At 32.9% G+C, this 13,231-nt stretch overlaps 1 protein-coding gene and 1 long non-coding RNA gene across 3 annotated transcripts in view; both read right to left on the reverse strand.

The window, feature by feature from the left end:
• Positions 1–429: 429 nt before the first annotated feature.
• LOC135194843 (uncharacterized) lies at positions 430–1,819 on the reverse strand. The gene is made up of 2 exons (XR_010310017.1): positions 1,709–1,819; positions 430–691 (listed from the first exon to the last, which is right to left on the reverse strand). It is a non-coding gene; the product is annotated as an uncharacterized LOC135194843 (long non-coding RNA).
• A 7,148-nt stretch (positions 1,820–8,967) lies between these two features.
• Positions 8,968–13,231, reverse strand: part of LOC113404460 (uncharacterized protein) — a 155,535-nt gene continuing 151,271 nt past the window's right edge. The window contains exons 4-5 of one of the 2 annotated variants that reach the window (XM_026645354.2): positions 11,299–11,409; positions 8,968–10,885 (exon numbers count right to left, since the gene is read on the reverse strand). In XM_026645354.2, the coding sequence (XP_026501139.1) occupies positions 9,787–10,885; positions 11,299–11,409 (1,210 nt within the window). In that variant the 3' untranslated portion in view covers positions 8,968–9,786. The remainder of the gene's footprint in view (positions 10,886–11,298; positions 11,410–13,231) is intronic. The other variant, XM_026645355.2, reaches the window with a different exon arrangement.

Genomic DNA, 13,231 nt, shown 5'->3' on the forward strand with positions numbered 1-13,231 from the left:
TTTTTTTCCTCTTTCATTGTACTTTCTTAATATATTTAAACATAAAATTTAATCTTAATAATATGTCTAATAAATATAAACACTGATTGAGAAGTCACTGGCTAAGATAAATATAAATATAAATAGAAACATCATTTAATTTTGAATCGGAAAGAGTATCAATTCATATACGCAAGAAACACAACAATCATTTATAAGAGACTGACAGACTGCTGAGTGAACGTATTCGTGACAATCCGTGATCGAATGAACGATGACTTTGAGTCGTCTTCCTCGCGAGATGTCAGCTATCAAGCTGTTCTACTTTGAAATATCATTCATATAAGACTTCAAGGTGATGAAACTTAAGTTGCGAAGTATTTTAGGATTTAAATAAGAAAAAGTAAACGTTAACTAATGATCGGGTTGTATTTAAGTAAAGCGAAACAACATTTTATTAAGAAATGTTTATTCAATGGTAAGTTATATTATAAGTAAACTACGTACACCAACCGCAACCGCAGCAGTACGGCTTAATTTCCATCACCGTCATCGGATATTCCACTTCTGGAAAACGCATCGCCGCTTTCAGACATTCGCATTCCCGATCACAAGGATATGGTCGATCATTGCACGGACTCGTGCAGGAGTCACACCCGCGTGAAGGACAGGATCGCTCGCCGCATCCCTTAGCACAAGATGTGTCTATGCTCTGAAGTTAAGTTTATCTTTATTGAAAACCTTACTTACTTTATATGTTACATGCTGGATAAAGTAGACCGCAGTAAATATTTTAGTGTTTTTAGATTTTATTTATTCAAATTCACGCACAGATTTAATAGGAATACCTATTCATTTATTATTTATATAAACATACGCTTCACAACAATCAGCCAAAAAACAGTCTAAGTGGTCTGAGAGCACACAACACATTTATCCAGCCTGTACAAATATTTAACGACGGTTTGAATTCGCGCTTGTTAGCGCAGAAGCTAAATTCACAAGGGCATCGCAATCATTAAAACACAAAAATAAAAATATATATTTAAAATAAACTCATTGAACTCATTCGCTCGCACCAAGCCCAACAATAAATAGTACACCTCGACGTGTGCTATATTATTTTTAAAACTATTGTACATTAAAACACGGAAATCATCATCAAGTCGATTTCATAACACGTCTCACAAATAACAATCGTTATTTCTAAATACAACAACATTAATCGACCATAATTATTATCACTGTAAAAAATATTATCAAATCTATATTGCCAGTGCGAAGCCAACCACGGAATCTTAGGTCTGTAATCCACACGGGATTACAGCGGCTTTGTCACTATTTAAGCTCGAATACAATATCATAAAGTATACTTATACAGTCGGTTAATCTAAATTATCGACAGAATTGTAGTAACTAATGTGTAAAATTTGTTTAGAATTTTATTTTATTTATTTTATGATATTGGTAGGCGGACGGCCGATGGGGCATCTGACGGTAAGTGGTCACCGTCACCCATAAACATTGGTGTCGTAAAATATTAACCATTCCTCTCATCGCCAACGCGCCACCAACCTTGGAAACTGAGATGTTATGTTTCTTATACCTGTAATTACGGGGTTCACTCACCATTCGAACCGGGACACAACAATACTTGCTGGGGTTTGCGTTAAACCCTACCACCCAAATAAAAGCAAATATATTTCAAAATAAAAAATTTTTTCCTCACCTTGCAAAGGCAAATTATAAGAAGTAGTAACACAACTTTATTCATTTTGCTGGAACAATAAAACTAACGAGTAAGTATTTGTTATAGATTGTACTCATAAGCACAGTGACCCACTGACCCGTATATATAGGAAGTCGCCGGTACATTTTTCCGTTTAAATATGTGTGTAAATGTATTGCAAAAGAAAAAGGAATCTTAGATAGTAAAAGAGTAAAAAATCACGTAGCCACGAAAACAGAAGATAGTGTTGCAATTTTAAATATTTATATTTCAATTAAAGATTATATAATTAATTGCCTTGCTTTGATTATTGATATTTATTTAAATCTAGTGATAATCTGAAATGCTTTAGCAAGAAAAGTTATGACGTGATTGTTATAAAGTTTTAAATTGTGCGCCTGATAAAATATTGTGAGTGAAAACGCATGATATAAAAACATAGCTATAATTTTTTTTTAAGTATAAATGTTCAATGTGGTATTATATGAATACGTCAATTACATTTACTTGTTTTAAATCAAATCAAATATATTTTATTCAAGTAAATGTTACAATACAGCGTTTTTGAATCGTCAATATTTAAACACCGTTTCATAAAACAGCGAGAAGAAACAGCAAGGCACTTGCGTAGTTGTTTTTTTTAAATATACAGATTTACAATGAAGTTATTCAAAATTATAATTGAATCACTCCTTTGATAGAACCCGAGACTAAATGCAGGCAATTTTTTCTAAAAATAAGTATTCTTAACTCCGTAAAATATTCTTAAATATATTTTTTTTCGTTATCAAATATATATCTACATGTAGCAGCACGTCTGTTTGTCATTACGACGCTAGCCACTAGATAGCCAAGCGTATACCACATCTGCACACTACAAATCAGTCGTTTTATTGAACTGCCACGCACCTCCTAAGTTGCCCACAAAACCTTTAAATACAGGTTAATTATTTTATATAATAATTTTATAGTGGTTGACCCACCTTGTCTTTGTTTTTTTTAACCTTTAGACTTTAATTAAACTTTTCTAAGTGTAAATATGATAGACTTTCCTACGATATTTAAGCCCCTATTTTCCCGTCTAGGAGAAGCGCCTTTAAATTCTATATTAGCGGCTGCCTATATAATTGAAGGAATCTAATATATCGCGTACCAGATAGTAGTTTATGTTTGGAAATATTCTGACAGTCAATACGGTATTTTGTATAAGAAACAAGAATGTCATAGATAAATCAATATTAAATATATTACAACACTATAAGCAAAATAACCTAAAAAACTTCGCCGTAGCCCAACTTGTTTATAATTTTCGCTCAATTTTTCAAAAATAATTCTTACCTATCATTGTCAACCAAACATTATTAAAGTACTTTTGTTTTTATCTCGCGACACCAGCAGCCTCCGTCTTACGCTGACGGAGATCTTGTAAATAGAATTCTAAGCTGAATGTTGATTCACAACGACCTTTATTTCAGGGTTACCTTTTGACATACCAGATTTTAGTCTTGATATCCATCATATTTTTCCTCCATTTTGTTTACGATTCCATAATTTTTTTTTATATTAAATTCTCTATATTACTATATTACTCTTCACAATAATCATATTTTCATTTTTACTTTATAAATATTTAAGTAAATAGTAAGTTGATTTAATCTTTCTTTTATATAATTTGTTTCGAAAGATATCTCAAACATCGAAGAGTTTTTTTTTTATAAAATATCCAATAAGTGCCAACTTCGTTATCACTAAGCCTTCAGTTGCTTACACAATACAATTTAACTCAGCCGAAGTTTCAAAGTCTATTGATCATTTATAGGCTTGACATCCATTTGATTCAAAAACAATATAGCATTGTTCTTTCGCCCCTGACTTCTCTACCTTGCCACAGAGAGGAAAAAATGCAAACAAAAAAGTGTTTTGTGCATTTATCTCATTAAATATTTAACACGACTTTAGCTTTTTCCTATTCAGGAAGCTGAATCTTTTAAAATACAACGTAAAAATCATATAAATTGAAATCAAATCAAATATAAATTAACTTACATAACTTCATAATATTTAATATGTTGCCGAAATATTGCAAAATATTAAGAAATATTCTATCTTGTTATATTCATGGATGAAATCCTTATCTTACTTCTTAGACGCCAATGTGCGGATTTTCTACTCCATTTATTTTTACCTCGATCTTAAATTGCCTATAATTTTTGCCCCAGGGGCACACTTTGATGGGTTTATTATAAGAATTTCGGTGTAATGTCGATTGTAGTCGATGTTCATGTCCTAAATTTTATTACAAGGTAATTTATAAAATGATGTGAGAACATTTTTTAGAAGGTAAGTGTGTTGATCACTCTAATTCTACATTCTCAGTCAGACCCCTCAATCAAATTTCCCTGATGAACTCATGTAGCGTTAATTTGTCCAGCTCGCTGAGACAAAGAGACGTGGTTGTTTTTATATAATCATCACTTATGAGTTCTTGATCTTGTTCGGTTACTATTCACACTGTATAATCATCACTACAGAATCCATCGGCATAGACAATGTAATCAAAGACAATGAGAATTAGACACAGATAACTCAACTATTTTTTTTTACTAATACGTAATATTCCTGATAATTTTATAATTCAAATTCTATTACGGCAAGTTGTTAAAATGCGAATAAACTTTGTTTAGCTCTTTATGTATAAGCATTTGATTTAGGTCTATTTAAACTAAATCATAGATAGTAATTTACATTAGAATTAATAACAGTTAAAAGTAACTCATTAAAACTTTGTTAATTATTCATTGCTTCATTAATTAAACTTACTTCTGACGTTATCAATAATTTACACTAATTTTTGTTATTTGATATGTATGTTTTATGTTAGTACGTGAATATCGTGTATCTAAATTATAGAAAGAATATTCAAAAGATAATTTAAACACTTCTTAAAATCAATCATGTCTTTTTTGAAAAATATAATTAAAATTTAATGAAATGAAAAGTATTATCTCCATTATTATTGATATTTACCGTCAAACAGAAATAATTAATATTGCTATGTTCCGGTTTGATGTATGGGTGACCCAGTGTAACTACACAGAACATAACATCATAGCTTCAAAGGTTAGTGTCACATTGGCGATATAAGGAGCGAGTATAATAAACAGCGCCAGTTTCTATGGTCGGTGGTAACCACTTACCATTAGGTGGTCCATTTACCCGTCCGCCTACCATCTATAACATTATTAGTCTAATAGTTTTAGTTAATTAACACTAACATAAATATTGCAGAGAAGTCCTGATTCTTCAGTTCTCTACTATACTCATAGTTAAGCTTTAAGACAATAAATGACTTTTAAATTTGTATTAAGGACAATCAGTATTAAGTTCCTCATAAAATTTAATATCAAATATATATATATTCGTTTTATTTTTAGTTAGTTTTAGTTGCTCTTAATATTAATTAATACATTAATATTTATTACGTATTCTATTTTGTATATGAGGTAGATAAATGATTATATTCCAGAGCAAGTGTACCGTTACTGTTATGACCGAACGAGCGCCTACCTTATTATTGTTATTAAAACTTTAAGATGTTGTAAAATGCTACGTTAATAATAAATTCTGACACGTTTCAATGGATTAATAGATTTATTTACGACGTGTGCTATATTGGAATTTTCTATTAGTAATACAATACACGAAATTGCTTTTCGTAGAACCGACAGAGAGCTGAATTAGTTTACGGCGTTTAAAATATTTTTATAAATAAGTTCAGATTGAAACCTTCATTGAATCAAATTTAGCAATGAGCAGATCAAGTAGGCTCATAAAAGCACTTTTGAATCGTAATGTTACTGTTGAATTAAATTTCAAGCTACCGGGTCAGAAAGTAGATTATACCGAGAAGAACCGGCAAGAAACTCAGTAGTTACTCTTTTCCACCATTTTAATTACAGAGTATGTCAATAAACAACAATTAGTTTTTTTTATATATCCTGCCTAGAAGTCAATAAATACTCCACGTTTTTTTATCTTTAATATAATCTTGTATTGTGTGATATGCCTTATTTATCAATATGTTTTTGATATTAGTTTTAATTTGTTTATTATGCCAATGTTAACACTTTACTATAGTATTGATCGCACTGCTCACTGGATTAATTAAACTTCCACGCTCTTGAGCAACCCCTTTTTATTGACATTAATACTATATTAATATGTAAATCATTTGTACAAAACGTCAGCGCGATTTAAAAGACTAGCAATGCCATCTATACAATTTTATCAAAATTACATTAAACATTTTAGACAGATTAAAAATAGCTGTAGAATATCATTACAGAAACGAATACCGTGCCTCAGGAAGGATGTATTAATGTTTAATTTTATGCGCATTACTAAATTTACTATTTCAAGCGTCAATACCGGTTTGGTTTATGGGCAGGTTAACGCTGTAAATCTCCCAGTTTGACCCTAATCCCATGAATTATTGTCCCCACTAACCCAAGCTTTTCGCTTAACTGGACGGACAGGGAAAATAGGAATACAAAGATCCTCGATAATGGAAATTACTAATCTTTGTGAAGATATTTAGGTTGAGCTAGAAAATACATTTCGAAACGTACCATTCGTAGGAATTTATTGATTATATAAAATCATTGTGTTATTAGCGAGGCACGGCAGACTTTGTCCTGCCCGGACAAAATGTTTAGCCAAAGTTACTCCTTAAAACATTAGCTATCAGTTGAAAAGGTTAAATAGAAATATTAGTCCCTTATTTAATTTGGGGCATTGCTATTTTCATTTGCAATATATATATATAGCTTTTTTGTCCTATTTGCTGCCGAAACACTTGGCCCTTGGAGTAGCAGCAGAAAGCTGCATTAAAAGTATTATTCACCTTATTGCCTCCACTGGTGACAGGAGGGCTGGTTCGTTTTTAGCCCAGAGGATCGGAATTCCGATTCAACGGGCAAATGCTGCTAGCATTCTTGCCGCCATTCCACGCGGTCTTGTACAGTAACTATTTTTAATTCATATTTGTATATATTTAAGGACTTAATGTTAATAATTCTTATGTTAAAAATAAACTATTTATAATTATATATATCTTCCTGAAAACTTAATTGATGAGTCACCAAATGAATCCAATGATGCACTGTGTTTGAGTGGAACTCTTAATAGAAACAGTTAATTTTATCATCACCCTCATTATTCGTTTGTTTTCTTTTATAGGATCGGTGGGCAGACGGACAGATGGGTCACCACGCCGTATGAAATTTTAACCATTTAATACAAAATCAATGCGTAATCAACATTTCCATTCTCTTGTAAGTGACGACCTGGTGGTAAGCGGTCGCTACAGTACAAACTTTTTCGCCAAATTTAAAGGCCGGCAACGCATCTGCAAGCCCCCCCGTGTTGTAAATGTCCATGGCGGTGGTACTCACTTTCCATCCCGTGAGCCTCCTGCTCGTTAGCCACCTATTACATTAAAAAAAAATGGCAGACAGACGATGGTGTAATTTATTTTTAACCATTCCTTATCTCCAATGCGCCACCAAATTTGAAAACTGAGATGTTATATCACCTGTTCCTGTAGTTCCATTAGCTCACTCATCCATTAAACCTAAACACAACAATACCAAGTATTACTGCATGGCGGTAGAATATACCTGGTACCTACCCATCTCAATTTTCTTGTAATACCCAATATATTTATGTTTCTTTTTTCTATTTATATGGCTTATAAATTAACTTTCATGTCGAAGGACAAAACTGATACTTGTTTTATTTAAATAACGGGGCGCGGTTACTTTGGTTGTTGATTTGGATAATTAATGAATCGAGTAGTTGGCAATAATGTTTGATGATTTACTTTTAAGAACGGGTCACCTCCAATGGAGTTGTAAGTGTCATGGAAACGCCAGTCGTTATGTTTTGACAAGCGACTCGAATGCGATGGTTGCTTGCAAACCCATTTGCTCTTAATCGAGATGAATTATTGTAATCCTTTGATATTTTTGTGGTGTACGATTATTGAATCAATTAATACAGTGATCAGACGATATTAAATACGTTTTATTTTGTGAATATCTCCATTTCACGCCCACATAGTCTTCCAAATGTCGGATCAATCCCCGAACCCAACCGTTCGGCATCCTGCTCCTCCGACATACATATGTATTTAAGAAATAAAAAATAATTAATGCATATTTTTTTTATTTAGCATTTAAAATACATCGGAATGAAACATACATAAGTACCGTTTTGTATAATAAAATAATTCAAGCGTTTTATATTATTACAGCATTTTGATATGTTATTTACAATTAAGAGATTAATAAGTAAATATATTAAATACAAGAAACAAATATAAGTTCGAATAGAAATATTATTATGCATATTAAAATGATACAATTAATTTAGCTACATTATTAAATATATTCAATTAATTTTTCATGAAATATCTAAATTTAAGAACATTCTAGAAAAAGCATTTTAATTATTCTTTTTTCAAAAAAGATTATTACAAAAAATTTAAATATGAAATTAAAGAAAAACACACAAAAAGAATTGACTTCAGTGTCATTTGAAATAAAATAAAAACATATATTTTTGATTTATATGTTAAAAATTATTTTTTAATATGTATAATGAATACAAACATTCATATGAAATATGCATTTATTTATGTACTTAGTGAGTTGTATGTTTAAATGTAATATATTAGTATCATATAATACATCTAAGAATTGGCACAGACATATAGTACAATAAATATGAATTAATTGTTAATTTTTCTCCACGAACTTAACCTAACCTTAACCTAAGTTTTTACACCGAATAAATTGAAATATACATAACGTTAGTGGAAATGAAGAAACGCCAAACCGACAAAATTATACTTTTGGAAAATGAACTTACTTGTTTAACATTAAACCTCAATTTCAAAAACTATCATTTTGGCGCTTAAGCCTTTCTTACTTTCCACTGACGTTATGCATTGTTAAATCACATGATAACATTTCCAAAGTGACTAAACAAAGCATGCGTTTGAGGAATCACTCGTGCGGGTGTACCATTTTAATATACCAATTTATATATATATATATATATATATATATATATATATATATATATATTATTTTATGTTTAAATTTAATGTATTATTTATAATAGATTGTAAATATTTCAACGATGCGATAAAACTTGTCAATTGAGAAATTCCTTTTTTTTAAGAAGTAAAAATCACTTTTTTTTAATCTGTATTATTTAAATAAGCAACAGAATTCGGTAGAATACTTTAGATTAATGTTAACTCTTTACAAAACTACACGCCTCTGTCGATTTAAAGCTTCCTTAAGTTATCAAAAAAGCTATTAAAAATCATTTCCAAACTTTATAACGTATTTATAGTAAAATTGCGTGTGATTCAATATTTTAAAATGTACACAACACGTTAATTCGTATAGATTTTTTTTTTTACAATAGACCAAGGAGATAGTATCAAGAATAGTGCGTCAATATTTACTATTAAGACATTTAAGAGCAATAGCTACCTTTAATTATTTTAATACTTATATATTTCACTAATAGTTTGCTTGGAATCGATTTTTTATTAACTACACATTGAAAACATCAATATTTTAATGATTAATCGAAAAAAATACTCACTTTTCTTTTAAGTAACATCGATTTTCGGAATTATATAATATATTGTCGAATAAACCATGATATGAGCGAAATGTTCTACAGCGTAAATTGTATTAACTAACATTCTACTAATACTTTTAAATAATTTTTTTTTTTTTCTAGACGCCAAAAAAGCAACGATCATAATATTAATCTAACAATTTGGCATATAATGATTAATCTCACTCGACGCGTTTCAATGAAAATGACGAAATTGCTACTTTAAAATTTTATTGTAAATGCGTTTGCTTACATTAAACGGAATAAAATCGTCGCTACGGGACCTTCGACCTGATTTCTTCGAATATCTCTCATTAGTGACACGAATGCCTTCGCTCCGAGAATCCACATGACGTTACAAAGGAACTTGGCAAAACGATTCAGGCATAGCTCTGCGCGTGCTCTAGCGGCATATCTGATAACTTGTTACCCTTATCGACCCAATTCTTTAATCTCCCTCGCAATTCCTCTAAGCTCTTCGATTTAGCTTTATTTATCCTCTTGTACTTGACGTCTTTCGGTTTCGTCACGTTCCTATGGTTTGACATTACTCTGTTGTATGTCACCACCTGATTAGTCTTCTGTTCTGTCTCCCCTTCATCACTTTCTGGATTTGAAGTTACTTCTTCGTCGGAATCGTTTGGTGGCATCATTCTTTTTGGCACGTAGCTGTATGACCAGATCTCATTGTTCGACTTTGATTTTGTATCTTTGTCGTTATCTATGCTTTTGACTTCAGCTGTTAAGACTACGCTCCTCATTCGGAAATTGTCTCGTCTCTGTGCTAGAAGGCTTGTTTCTTTATACTTTTGTTCGTCTGTTTTATTCGCATCTTTCAATTCCTTTTCAGTGCTGTTTTGTGCGCTCAAGCCTTTGGTAGAATCACCATCGGCTTCCTCTTCGACGCTGTATACAGTCTCCAATATTTCCGGTCTCCGAAGGAATCCATTTGAACGCCTCACGACGCTGTATTTCAGATTTGGATCTATCGCGTCTGAAATGGATCGAACTATCGTTACGCTGTCAGGGTTGGCCGATCTAAACCTTGGCACGTGTGGTAGATTGCTGCAATCAGAATCTATGTCTTCCATGATGACAGCGGAATCTGAATCGTTAAGAGAATCAAAGTCACCGGTTATGTGACTGTCTTGCAACATATCTCTGAAATCGGGAATAGTTTGTGACGTATCAATTCCGTTATCGAGTAATTTAGTTTGTAGAGTTTCGATTACTTTTTGCTGTTTCATGATAATCGTTTCCCGAAGAGCCAGCATGTTTGTGATCTCCTTCTGTTTGCGAACCAATCGCGATTCGAATAAGAGGAGTTGGCTGGAAAGGGATTTGAGTTGTTCAGCCTTCTCTCGTTGAAGACGTGTGACTAGTTCTTCTTGAGTTCGATGAGCTCGGCGCCATGTTAAGAGTTGATGAGCTTGGGCTCGATACTTCATTCGGAGATCTCTGGAAATAAATGAAAATAGCCTATTTTGATTAATAAAATACTGCATAAAATTAAATCGCAATATCATTTCTGTCGGCACGTTCGTCTCCAGAATAAAATATTGTATCATAATCAGTTTGAACATCTTTGAATATGCGTATTCGAAATTCAAAATCAAATATGATTTATTCATAGAGTTGATCTCACTAAGAATTTGAATATCAACTGATCTTGTTTTCACAAGTTACCATTGGTTTGGAATGTAGAGTTGTATCGAGAACAACCGATAAGAATCTCAATACTTGCTCTTACTCTTAAATCAATAATCATTATAATATCATTGACATAATGTTTTTTTTTTTATATATAAAATCATATTTCAAGCAAATAAATTGAGATTTTAAATTTCGGTCATGATACCTGATAGTATTAAAATATAATATTAAGTGTATACCTGATAGTTCTCCTGGCTTCATCTAGAGTGTGTGCCTCCAGAGGGTCAGTGAGGGAGGCTGCCAATGATACATCCGGCTCAGTCGGGCTGTTCAGAGCCGACTCACTCCGACTGTGGACAACAGAAAATTGTTACAATTTAAATATATTATACAAAGCTAAAGCTGTACTATTTTTTCTCGAGCTCAATTTATGAATTCTCATCGTAGGTCTTAAGTCTTTAAAATAAGTGTGAAACTTGAATGAAGGTGATAACTTTCAATAGAATATAATGTCAAATTAATATCAATAACGGCCTGTACACGTCCCACTGTTGGGCTAGTTATATCGAGATACATATGCAGATTTTCATCCAGCACGTGGATATGGAAACAAATTACGCACAGGAACTCGCAATAATTGATTCAGATAAATAGAAACGAGTTCCAACCAATGTGCCATCGTCTGAACAACGCATGAACGTGCACATATAACACAATTAAAACCGAACGTTAACGCATATATGCATAAGACTTAAAATTGAACATCCGAAAATCATTGAATACTAACAATGCATATTCATAATTATTTCTAATACAAATCCAGAGAGTATCGGTCTGTTACAGCATCAAATGTGTTATAGGTTAATTTGAAAGCTAATTACATTTTCAAAGCGTGTAATGTAGCAAGCGAAGGTTCATTAATGGTGATAATTAGTTTCTTCTTCTTAGTTATTATGCGGGTCTAAACAAAACGCAATTTAAAGCGGCCCTTAACATATAGTGGAAAGCGATTGAAGGTTAAAACAATTTTAATTAAACCAAAAAGTATGCATATGTATATATATATATATAAACGTGATGTGATGGCCGTGTATTGGTTTGCCTACGTTATATGTTAAATTAAGTTTCATGTTTCGCTAAAAACCTTCTCTGAACCACTCTGAATATAATGGTATAACTTTCATATCAAAACATACAGCGGTTTTTACGTGTTGCGCGTCTAAAAAAACAGCGATCTCTTTATAGATAAGGATCGCTGTCCCAACTGCGTACGGCTGAAATAAGAATCTATACTAATATAACATAAACATACATAATCAGTCTGTAAATTTCCCACTGCTGGGCTAAGGCCTCCTCTCCCGTTGAGGAGAAGGTATGGAGCATATTCCACCACGCTGCTCCAATGCGGGTTGGTGGAATACACATGTGGCAGAATTTCGTTGAAATTAAACACATGCAGGTTTCCTCACGATGTTTTCCTTCACCGCCGAGCACGAGATGAATTATAAACAAATTAAGCACATGTAAATTCAGTGGTGCCTGCCTGGGTTTGAACCCGAAATCATTGGTTAAGATGCACGCATCCTAACCACTGGGCCATCTCGGCTCGGCATACTAATATAATGAATGCGAAACTCTATCTGTTTCGGCCAAACCAATGAACGGGATTTGATGAACTTTGATATTAAATAAGTTAAGTATGAAGTAGTCTCATAAGAAGGCCACCCAAGGACAATGGAGAGGGCTATGCTCGGAGTTTCTCTGCGAGATTAATTCAGAAATGGAGGAGGTCCACAGAAGAACTAAGATCACCGACATAGCCCGAAGAATTGCCACACTTAAGTGGCAGTGAGAGGGGCACATTGCTCGAAGAACCGACGGCCGATGGCGCGGAAGACACAGCGTGGGTAGGTGCCAAGGTGATCCGACGACCTGGTGAAGTCGCGGGAAGCCGCTGGTTGCGGGCTGCACAAGACCGGTCGTTGTGGAGATCTTTGGGGGAGGCCTATGTCCAGCAGTGGACGTCCTACGGCTGAAATGCTGATGAATGAAGATGAAGTAAAAAGTAAGACATGGGCTTTTTATACCTAACACCTGACGACCAACCCCTAAAACAAGAGCGTAGCCGTATGTGAAGGCTAATTTTTTTATTTATTTCAATTTAATCTAAAC

This window comes from Vanessa tameamea, chromosome 5 (genome assembly GCF_037043105.1).
Source record: "Vanessa tameamea isolate UH-Manoa-2023 chromosome 5, ilVanTame1 primary haplotype, whole genome shotgun sequence".
NCBI lineage: Eukaryota > Metazoa > Arthropoda > Insecta > Lepidoptera > Nymphalidae > Vanessa > Vanessa tameamea.